Raw genomic sequence first — 11971 nt, forward strand, 5'->3', positions numbered from 1 at the left:
CTGTTACAAGTAGAAACTGACAAAAAATTCAGAACACATCAAAGCCTGTGCCCGAAGCGTAATTTATCTTCTCCAGCAATTTCAGTGACATTATCAATACGCTATCAGATGAAGCTCATGGAAAAAAGGTAATGAGTGCTTGGACCGTCTACTTCATGGCGCAATCGATTGAGTAAAACTAAGTTTAGAGAGCTTACAGATGCTAACAAAAATTATCACGTGCTGCAAACGGAACATCTCTATGAAGCCCGATAGATAACGAATATACGATGATTGTAACGAGTTTAGTTCTGACAGTCGGATACGGATGATACTCATTCATGACGCGGATGTTAATCAGACGATCTGCGACGTCTTGAAGTAAAGTGTAGTGACAAGTTCCGCCGAATTTGTAATTGAACCCGTCAAACGAGGCGTACGATAGATCATCTTAGTTCTGATCAGATAGGGTCTACTTTCTTCGCTTTTTGAAATCAACTTAAGCAAAATTTCTACGATTTCTTTTTTACGACGGCGCCCGGGGCTGGACACAGCATACCATCTCTTAACATGATGACGAATTTTGTGCATACTACGACGAGTGAAGTTTCACGATAAATTATTATAAAATAACGATAAAAAAATGTTTTATTTCAAACATATCTGTAGATATAAAAACATTGATCATATTTACATTCAAACCTGAGAGAAATAGATATGTTATTAACAAACAAATACAATTTGAAATCCTTATAAAAGCACAGTGTATGAAAATTGTAACATCACAAAAATTCAAAACGTCGAATTTGCACTAAATTATTATGAAAAGTTGCATAAATTTACATAAATTACACCCTGCAAAACAAAGTCATGACATGATAACAAAGTTACATAAAACGATATTGAAGATAAACGTATTGAAAACATTCTACAAAATAGGAAACTATTCTGAAATCATTCACTACAAAATAAACAAAAATCCTGAAAAAGCAAAAACTCTGAAATAGAAAATTTAATTAGTAACAACAACAAAAACAACAGGAGCAGCGACATAAATATAACATCAATCATCATTAATGATGCACATCACTTAAAACAGAGTAACATTTTATTTTTACTTAATCTAAGTCATCAGGAACATCAGGAATCTAAGTCATCAGTTTGAGAACAGGTTTTATCATTATGTAGGATCTCGCTGGTTCTAATCCAATATGGCGTTCTCCGACTCATCACCAACTACAACACCTCCTAACGATCGTAACAACAACGGCATTTTCCCTCTTCTTTTCTGCTTGTGTTGTTTCTTCAAGTTTTTCTTGTTCTTCGAAGAGTTAGAGTCGTGTTGTTTCTGCCGAGTAGAATGGTCACATTGAGAATGTTTAGGTAGTTTGAGTTGTATGTTGTGCTCGGCGCATTCTTTTACGTAAAACTTCACGATAGCGCATTCGCAGTTTTTACCCGAAGGACATTCACAAACGTTATCAGTACAAGCCCTGAAAATGAAATAGAAATAAACCATTACGAGTCTAGTTTTTCTTTCATTATTTTCGTAACTCTCCTTACTCGGTACCAGCCAAATGAGGAAACTGATGGTGCAATTATACCAATAATGTATTACTCAAAACGTGGAAGTAAGAACTTTACTATAGAATTAGATATTTACCTGAGGAATGGTTGGACGGGGACTTTCTTGTGGCATTTTTTGAACGCCGGACTCTTTAAGACAGCACATTTCTGATGAGCGCGAACTCGCTGATCCACAGTTTTACACGACGACTTTCTACTATTAAACGGTTCGTCGCAGTTACATTTACCACCGACTCGCCACGACTTTGCGAAAACCTCCGAATCCGAGACAATTTCCTGTTTGATTTTCATTTTACTATCGTCTTTTACGACTTGATTGAAATTACCGCAAAGACCGCCTAATTTATTCTGCCAATTCGCAGTTACGTAAACATTGATATCGCCTTGTTTACTCCAGGTTAATCTGAATCCGTTTATCATATTCACGACCACTGTCGCGTTTTTGACGACTTCGATAGTAAAGTTTTCATGTTTAAACGGAACAGCGATTTTACTACGATTCACTCTGATATCCAGATCTCGATGAAGCCCGATAGATAACGAAGATACGATGATTGTAACGAGTTTAGTTCTGACAGTCGGATACGGATGATACTCATTCTTGACGCGGATGTTAATCAGGCGATCTGCGACGTCTTGAAGTAAGGTGTAGCGACAAGTTCCGCCGAATTTGTAATTGAACCCGTCAAATGAAGCGTACGATAAATAATCCTTGTTCGAGTTAGTAACTGAACAGATACTATGAGCCGCGACACATAGTGGGCAACATTCTCCCTGAGGCCGATAGAGAATAGATTTCTGAAAAAAATGAAAAGATGTAATGTATTCAAGTTTCATGATTTCACGAAAACATGAAATGATTTAAACGCCAACGAAAAACAAATGGATGACGGGCAGCAATAAAACATATCAAACTAAAATAAATCCCCACATTTAGAATAAAAAAGCCCGAAAGTATCCCTGCAAAAAAGTATTAGGATATGGTCGAAACATCGAGTAGGTATTCGCTCAAGAAATAATGGAACAATAATTATTTGTTTTTTCAATCACTGATGATTTTAATACTAATTCCTCAATTGTATCAGGATTTCAACCATGAAAACTTAGATATTTACCTGTGAACATTTAGGAGTTGAACCACACGTTATTTCTTGGCAGGTGACGTTTCCATCTTTACAACTACAATCAGTACAGGATCCATCCTTCCAGATCTGATCAATCTGTAAATAGAATACTACTGAGTTCAAGGTTGGAATAAAGGACGGATTAGCATCGAAGATAGGGATTTAATTCAAATTTTTAAAGACAGTTTCTTCCTCTTTTATGAAAAATATACTACAATGTACAGGGATATTTCGTCTATGCTTAACCTATGGTTATTCGAATATCTGTTTCAAATAGGGGTCTTGTGCCCTTAACTCAAATAGTAAGATATTTACCTTGTACATTTTGCCTTTGTATGCACATCCAGCTGGACGCTTACATTTCGGGCAACACGATTTCTTATCGTAGACCAAGAATTGTTTCGGGCAATTCAGATCTGGACACGATTCACGATAACACTGCATCCCGCCCTTGTAACAAGAACATTTCGTGCATTTATCCGGCATGAAATGTCGATTTTCTCGATGAAGATGACCACGAAATAAACAACTGCCGTGAATAGAACTGACCGATACGGCTTCTTTACCTGCAAGAAAAATTGAATTCGATTTAATAGACAAATCCACAAAAATTATTTTTCTTAACCCTTGGGTTAGATGCCGAGGGAGGGTAGAGAATAGAAGAAACTTTGGCCAAAGAATTGTGCAACCACCAGGACTCGAACCCATGTGCCCTGGACATCTTAAAAGATTACTTACCTTTACAAATTGGACAGCACTCGTTTTCTTCGTGTACTTGATATTTTTGTGGACAATTTAAAACTGGGCAAACTTTTCGAATACACGTCAATTCACCTGACTGAAATACAATGATAACAATGACAATGACAAATTGAACGTGTATATATCAGTGAAATACGTATGAAGTGCTCTAAAATTTTAGAACTAAACATGATTATTCGTTTATACCTGGCATTTACATGTTGTGCACTTTTCACCGGGTTTTGTCATTGATTTCCCATCTTCGACGGTAATTCCGTCCAGAACGCAACCTTTAGTGTTCTCTTTCTCGCTGCTACAGGCCGGGCAACATTGACCCGGTTTATATATCTGTTCACGACATCCCGCGCGACATTGTACTTTACTATGAGTTAGAACACCGGACTGAAGAAAATATTTAAAAAAAAATTTTAACATACGTTTTGAACATGTAACAATCAGGATCCAGTGAGTTAGAATCAGATATTTTTCATTCGGTTTAGTGAATTAAATTTCTAACGCCTTACACTGCGGAACTGGGTCGTAGCACTACCAGCACCAGCAACGGATATTTTCAGACGAACGTGACATAGGCCTATTATTTGAGAAATCCAGATTAAATTTACTTACCGAACACGAGTGCTGTTTACAGGGATCTTTTTCGTCAATCCATTCAGCTCCACTTTTATATTCTTTATTCCGATATTTACAGCCTATGATTATCAAAGAATCAGCATTTATATATCATCTGATAATATGTTAATATATGTGTCATTATCATTAGATATGATAAGATATGAAGACTAACCCGTTACTGAATAGATTACTGAAATCAACACAATCATTTTCAAGATGTAATAATCCATTGCAATCTTTAAATCCTATGAGTGGTAATCCGTCAATCATCGATTGAATGTTAATTTGTTAATCCCGCGTTTACTGATTATCCGCTAATCCAATGATAGTGATGATGACGACTAGTCATTGACTGAACTGATTTGTTGATGTCGCATCAGATTGTTTTATACCGGGATCATCTGTCACTCAAACCCGACACGTGAGAGAGGAGCACATGTCATTAATTAAACACTGGCGACTGACATTAATTACCTGATTACGTATTTTCGACTTCTGTGAACTGTTCTGATGCTGTTCTAATTATTGTAATTGAGTAAAATCAATTAAGCTCTAATTGACTCTAAAACGACGTACGATATAGATTGATTAATCACATCCAGTAATTACAACGTGACGAACTCTACTTTCGTCGAATGAAAAATTCGATGTTTTCATACGCATCCAATTAACTCCCTTTCAAAGTTTGAAAACCAACTATACACAAATTTTAAAACAGTTAAAGCGAATTTCATTCATCAAATATTAGAATCAAAAGACATGACGCTTCCAACTCGCACTAGAGTCAGGTGTCTACTCTCCACGTCAGAGTGTGGCTATTCTACTATCACCTCCTTCGGGGTTTGTGTTTTAGTTTTTGGGTGTTTGTCGGTTGTTTTCCGCTTTTCTTGGGCGTGTGTTTGGTGGAGTCGCCTGGAAGCTGGTCTCGGTTTTTCAATGTCTCGTCTATTTGTGTAGTAAATTCGCACAGCAGGAAGTGATAATATGTTTCTTTGTTAGGCAACTGTGAACATCTTAATATGCATATGAAATAAATGCATGTACAACGTATTCATTTCCTCAGCAACGACAAAAAGTATAAAGCAGGACCCAGTTCTACAGTTGTGAGTGAGTTAAAGTTCAATGAGTTAACTCGGAGTTTAATCTGAACTCGAAACTGTTTAACTGGACCCAGGACAATATATTATGATATTAATCGCACCATACACATGTCGATTTATTTGATAAGCCAGTTGAAAATAGAACAAAACCCAACTTGTCGCTTACCGGTTCAGGGTCCAATTCCACAGTTCCGAGTGAGGATTTAGCTCCGAGTTAACTCATTGAAAATGAACTAGCTTTAACTCAAGAGTTAACTCTAACTCACAACTGGGGAACTGGGCCCTGGTAAGATAAAAGATTGGTTACACGAATCAGAAATTCCAATTGTGTAGTTCGTTTTTTTTTTCAGGTTCGCTTCCAGCTCGTGTTGCTATTATTTCAATGGGCAGAAAATCCATACTACTCTCGCTGTGTTAATTGCGGCTATATGTATTGTCTTCATTCAGTATATGACATCGTGGGTGGTTTAAGTATAAATCATTGTTCATGAAAAGAGTAAATTCAATGTTGTCTATTATCGGAACAAGATTGATTCGTAAATACGAAATGCGCGTGTAGTATGATAAATATATATAACTACTCAAAAGTTCTATTTAAAAAGATGAAAATGTTTGTTTTTTTCAAAAACATCTATTTCAACTCATCTAACATTTGACGTATACATGTATGTATGTTTCTAGAGATAATTGCACCCTGCTGAACGACCGTGCCGTATCACGACACAGGTATCAAATTTGATTTAGAAATTTAATTGGGCGTGTTGGGTAATCCGCGACGAAATTCCTATAGCAGCTCGAGAATGAATGGTAGTATGAACTACAGCAGCAGCAATAGCAGCGTCAGCGGTAATGGTGACGGATTGAGATGTCCTGTGATGAAAATCAGTGAAATCCTTACGATGTTAAACATATTTTATGTCGGGCCGATTTGTGTCGTCGGCATCGCATTGAATGTCTTAAACATACTTATTTTACGGTCGTTTCGTTCGCCGATCGTATCCGTTTACCTTTTACAGTTACTAGCGGCAGCCGACATATTTTACCTGGTCGGTTCTTTTTTCTATTTCACCGTCAGATTTTCGGCTTATTACTTCATGAAAGGTGAAATCGTCTTCCGTCTCAATGGTGGTAACATCTTTCCGCGGTTCTACATACCGACGCTTGAAATTTACGGCTTTTCGATTCTATTTCGCAACATGTTCGTGCCAGTCGTTTCGGTTGACCGGGCGGTGAATTTGTATTTTCCATTTTTCGCCCGCCGCCACGTCACAAAAAGGCGGGTTACGACCGTATTCGTGATCCTATTGGTTGTCTGTTTTTTCGGCCGGTGTTACTATATGCTATTCGGAGTCGGGAAATTCGGATACCGACGGAACAAATGCGACCAAACGATGGAAATCTACGCGCTTAAATGAAGTCCTTTCATCAAGAAAATGCATAATTTGAGATACTACCTTTGCGTGTCGTTCGGACCAATGCTCGTACTTATAACTTTGAACTGCCTGATTACATATAAAGTCGTATTTCGAACCGGAATCGGGGCGGCTCCGTCGAAAGCAGGCTCACCATCTAACGCGCAAGCCACGAAAACCGTATTAACGATCGTGTTGTTGTTTATCGTTTGTGAAATGGGCCCTGTTATCGATCGGTTGAGTCAGCTGATTTTGGGCCGCCGATATACATGGCATCCGCATCTCCGGAAAGCGTCGCTCTATTTGTCCGTGAATGATTCTTTTTTGAATTTTTTTGTCTATGTGGCAGCAAATTCGCGATTCCGCAAGATATTCGTGAATATGCTAAAACGGGCGAAATAAGAAATTCATTCCAATTCCGGATTACAAACTCTCTACCGGCCGCTTCTTTCAGGTGCCAAAATTAGGCTCGGGCCTGGTCCGACGTTTTTGGTCGGGCCAAATTTGGCCCGGGCCAAACAGGCTCGGGCCCATTTGGCACCCGTGTGAACAGTTTTTCCGGGCCAAATTTGACACGGGCCAAAAATGCATGTGTGATCGCGGCTATAGAGACGCATGGCTTACCAAAGAGCGCGCCGATTTTCATGTTCAAATTCATTTCACATTCAAATTCAAACCCATCCAGTCAATACTAAACAATGCTTAAACCATGGAATCTAAAATGAGTCCATACTTAAACAAAGCGAAGTGACTGAATTCCAGAACCAGTTTAGATTAACACGCTTAATTTGACTCAGGTCTGGTCCGTCGTTTTTGGTCGGGCAATTAGGCACGGACCATTTTGCAGTTTTTTTTCGCCAGATCTCTCCACCCCTACACCTTTTAACTTGATTTTTATCATCCGCGTATTTACATTTCGATTTTGTCAGCTTGTGTTAATTTTATACTCCTGTAAAGCACACTGATTACAATTTACAGCAGTGTGCTGTATAATGAAATAAGTAATATTGATTATTAATATCAATTTCAAGTTTGAATTTGTAGTTGAAAAATAATTGATTTGATTAACAATATAATTTGATCTAGACATCCCAGCGTCAATCAATCAAGAAAAAAATTTAACTAGTCAAAGACTCAAGATCAAGTAAAGAAAAAGGAAGATGCATTCTAACAACTGATTGCGATGTGAAGACTATATTAGGCTCATTATTAGAACCTACACTACAGCTATTTAACTTTCTAAAAAATGATTCGTCGCAGACCCTCAAATACCGTGTACATTATCACTCAAATTGCCTAAATATGTCTGGTGTCGTCGCTATAGTATACTACTTATTAAAAACAATGATTACACCAATATAATTAATATAAGCTCAGGTTTTTAGCGTTTAGTGGTTTGGAAGAACATTGATCCCAAAGGCTATATTTCGAATAACAGACCAGGTCCAGTTTCCTTCGTTTGACATTCGGAGGAACATTCCTCCCGAAGGCGATAATTTGAATATCAGAGCTGAAGGTCAAATTCTCCTCGTTTGACCTTGGGAGGAATATTCCTCCCAAAGTCAATTGTTAGAATATCGGACAGGTTTCCATCGATTGGGAGGAATATTCCTCCCAAGGTCGATTTTCACAATAGCGGTCCTCTTAATTGATGACACTCAATGAACGAGCGGCTCAGATTTCGATTGTGCGCCTATCGCGCGCTGCGCGTGAATCACTTACGTAATCTTTTCTGTAAATGTGAAGACCTCGGGGGCATTATGTTCTCTATAGCCCGACATTATCCCACATTCCGGACTGTTAATAGGTCGATTTTACGGCAGAGTCGACATGTTTCACCAATTTTTAACTGTTCATTTATGAATATTTGAGGACTTATGAACTAAAAATTAGTTAAATTTTTGATACATTTTGAGAAAGTCACAAAACATTTGAGACTGCGTTAGAAATGATAAATTCCCACGTAAATTTATGACATAATGCTGCGTTATATTTCACGGTCCAGCAACATCCGGGCACCTAAAGTACGTGATTTACTTATCGACTTGATTATGGTAATATGTGGTAAGGGAAGAGATAATACGAGCCATGAGACGGGAAAATACACAATATACACAATACAAACCGTGTATGATTAATAACGAGAGAAATGCCACAATAAAAACAGCCAAAAATGAAAAGTTCTATATTAAAATGTTTATATTTCGAGCAACGTTTCGGATAAATGCTAGCGCCATCATCAGGCGTACTGAGAACAAAATGAAAAAATATTTTTTTCCATTTTGTTCCCAGTACGCCTGATGTTGGCTAATAGCATTTAGCCGAACGTTGATCTAAATATGCATATCATTTTAATATACATGTAGAACTTTTAATTTCTGGCTGAATTTATAGTGGGATTTCTCTCGTTAAGATGTTTTTTATTTCGTTCTGTCAAAGCTACGTGTTCCAGAATATAGTTCTCGATTAACCAACTGCTACATTTTATATCTTACATTCCTTTTCTCGGTTTCAGTTTATCCAAGCCTTGCTTTTTCAGAAGAACCCGAGTTTTATATGTAGTAGTAGTTTATTCTTAATCAAAGTGTGTACTACACTTGTATGACAGATAATCAAAATTACAAATCTTAACAAAATAATTTAGTCAAAATTACATCTTGAAAAAACAGAAATATTTAGTTGATGGGGTAGCTATATTTACTCGGTTTCGTCGCCTCGAAGCATTCTCCGTCTTCTGAACATTGAAATCAAATATCTTCCAACAGATCTAAGTTTTACGATTGAATAACTAGTTAGAAGTTGAATAAATTTTGCCATGCTAGGATGCGTTCTAAAATAACGAAGTAAGAGATTACTTCGAAGCGAGTCGTATGAGGGACAGGACATGAGAACGTGATATTCGTCCTCAATTTCGTCAGTGGAGCAAGTTGTGCAAGTGCGGTTTTCTCTCGGCGTTAAGGGCCTGGTCCATCTACCTGTTTCAATCCTAAGATCGTGACTGCCGCATCTAAATTTAGAGATTAGGTTAACTATTTTTGTCTCATTAATGTCAAGGTATCGTTCGTATACGAAACTTCCTTTGAAATGTCTATAAAGATTGCACTTAGGGCTACGTTCTAAAGCCGCCCTCCACGACTGAATGTACTGGTCTTTCAACCTTTGTTCGACGAGTTTTAAAAAGAACCGATCATTTTGAACTTCTTGCGCTAGCCAATAATTGCCGACACCGAGGCCCAGTTTCAGGTGCGCGGGCTGTTCTGAATATCACCATAATGCAGATTGTAAGTTTGGCGTAAAAGTGTGTTCTCCTCTGACCGCAGAATTTTTAACCAAAACTTTGCTGCCGAGATTTGTATATCTATAGACAGAGGGAAACAGCCTAGTTCACCGTAGACCATTACATTCGGTGTCGTGGCGCGCACATTGAGTAGGTATTTACAGAATTTGACATGAACGGATTCTATATTTCTAACATTTTCAAATGCCCAGATTGGGCTACCATACGTTAATACTGATTCCACTAATGAATCAAAGATATCAAGCTTGGTTTTAGGTGAAATGAGTCTCGCGTTTAGCAAATACTTCTTGAGTCCAAAGCAAGCTCTTGTACCTTGATCGGCCTGCGACTTGATTGCAGCAGACATTTTGCCGTTATTTGACATAGTAATGCCAAGGTACTGACAGGTTGACACCTCTTCCAGTAGGACATTGTTATAAAAACATAAAAGGGGGTTACGGTTATTTCTACGGTACCCAATTTTCATTGTCTTTGTCTTATCAGAATTCACAGATAGTTTCATCTTTTTACAATAATCATGCAGAATATCAAGCGCACCCTGCAATTCTCCGGGCGATTGGGCTAGAATGACGGTATCATCGGCGTAAAGCAAGACATATAGTTTGAATAAATTAAAGTCAATGCCTGGATGGCCATTGTTTATAAAAAATTCTTCCATGTCATTAATATAGATATTGAAAAGTACAGGCGAGATACAGTCGCCTTGCCTTACGCCGACGGTGCAGTCAAAAAAGCTAGATATGAACCCATTGTTTTTGACACATGATTCACTGTTAGCATACATAGATTTAATTATGTTATAAACTTTGCCAGTGATACCAGCTTCCAGGATCTTTTTCCAGAGAATGTCGTGGTTCAAATAATCGAAGGCCTTAGAAAAATGTACGAATGCCATACACGCATTTTTCATTTTCTTCGTTATACAGTGGTCGATGATTGAAGATAATACAAAGGATTGATTTATAGTACCATTATTTGGCCTAAAACCGGCCTGTGCATTATCTAATACTTGGTGTGCCTCTAAGCATTGTATAATGCGTGTATTCAGAATAATTGAAAATATTTTTCCGAAGCAGCTCAAGACGGTGATACCTCTATAATTGTTTGGGTCGGAAGTCATCCCTTTCTTATGAATGGGTGTAATGCAGCCACTGCTCCAATTTTGTGGGTAAATACCTGATTGAAGGATGACATTGAAAAAAATGGTCAGCACAGGTGTTAGGGTTTCAGAGGCAGTTATAAGCATTTCTGGTAGGATATTATCAAGATCCGGTGATTTGCCTTTTTTTAGATTTCTTATCGCTCTTATAACTTCATCTCTAGTTATGGGGATGTCTAGATCGTGAGGCATATTAATAGCTTCCGTATCATTTTCATTAAGCAAAAGATCAGGATCAATATCATCGTTTGATTCAGATTGAATTATTCCGCGAAAAAAAGTTTCGAATTTAGCTAAGTTTGGGCAGTTCTCATTTTTTTCTGCGTTTCGAGTTTCAAATGACTTTAAAATCTTCCAAAAAGACTTAGTGTCATTCTGAGATAAAGCATTTGTAAGTTTCTTTTTCTCGTAGCGGAGTTTTGCTTTAGATATTGTCTTTCTATAACGCTTACGTTTGGTTTGTAAGTCTCGTAGATTGTTTAGATTGGGTTGGTTGTGGTAGAGGCGATTCGCTTTGCTGAATTTATTCCTGGCTATGGAGCAATTTCTATTAAACTAACGACGTCTTACCCGGCGTCTGATTGGTCCCGCCGCATGGCGAGTATTTCCGTCATACCAGGACAATAAGAGATCGGTTATATTATCAGTAGCTTCGTTGACGTCATTTGCATTAGGAGATTCTTTATAGATTAAATTATCCATGCAGTGGGTTAGTTGATTTATGAAATCATCGCTTTGGACGGTTTCTAAGAATCTGTTCTCTGTTAGTTTGTTCCAGGTTATACGCTCCGGTAAGGCATTATACTCTGGATTACTATATAAAGAACTGTGGTCAGTGTGCCGTGGTTCTAAGCTTTTACCGATAGAAACAAAAACCGTGGCATGATCTGTGAAATGATTTAAATCGGAGATTTCAAAATCTCGTATAATGCGTAGTG

General features: G+C 37.8%; 1 protein-coding gene across 1 annotated transcript; it reads right to left on the reverse strand.

Annotated features, from left to right (window-relative positions):
* Positions 1-1180: 1180 nt before the first annotated feature.
* Positions 1181-10220, reverse strand: LOC141904415 (BMP-binding endothelial regulator protein-like). The gene is made up of 8 exons (XM_074793001.1): positions 10187-10220; positions 4059-4141; positions 3639-3833; positions 3429-3528; positions 3006-3256; positions 2682-2786; positions 1643-2364; positions 1181-1472 (listed from the first exon to the last, which is right to left on the reverse strand). The coding sequence occupies exons 1-8, from the start codon at positions 10218-10220 to the stop codon at positions 1181-1183; spliced, it is 1782 nt and encodes a 593-aa protein (XP_074649102.1).
* Positions 10221-11971: the final 1751 nt, after the last annotated feature.

The sequence above is a fragment of the Tubulanus polymorphus genome, chromosome 4 (assembly GCF_964204645.1).
Source record: "Tubulanus polymorphus chromosome 4, tnTubPoly1.2, whole genome shotgun sequence".
Lineage (NCBI taxonomy): Eukaryota > Metazoa > Nemertea > Palaeonemertea > Tubulaniformes > Tubulanidae > Tubulanus > Tubulanus polymorphus.

Coding starts and splice junctions, on each gene's coding strand:
- LOC141904415 (XM_074793001.1), bottom strand. CDS start 10,220: ATGTCTGCTGCAATCAAGTCGCAGGCCGATCAAG. Junction 3,257..3,428: donor GTGCTGTCCAATTTGTAAAG/GTAAGTAATCTT, acceptor TTTTTCTTGCAG/GTAAAGAAGCCGTATCGGTC. Junction 1,473..1,642: donor CCCGTCCAACCATTCCTCAG/GTAAATATCTAA, acceptor TTTCATTTTCAG/GGCTTGTACTGATAACGTTT.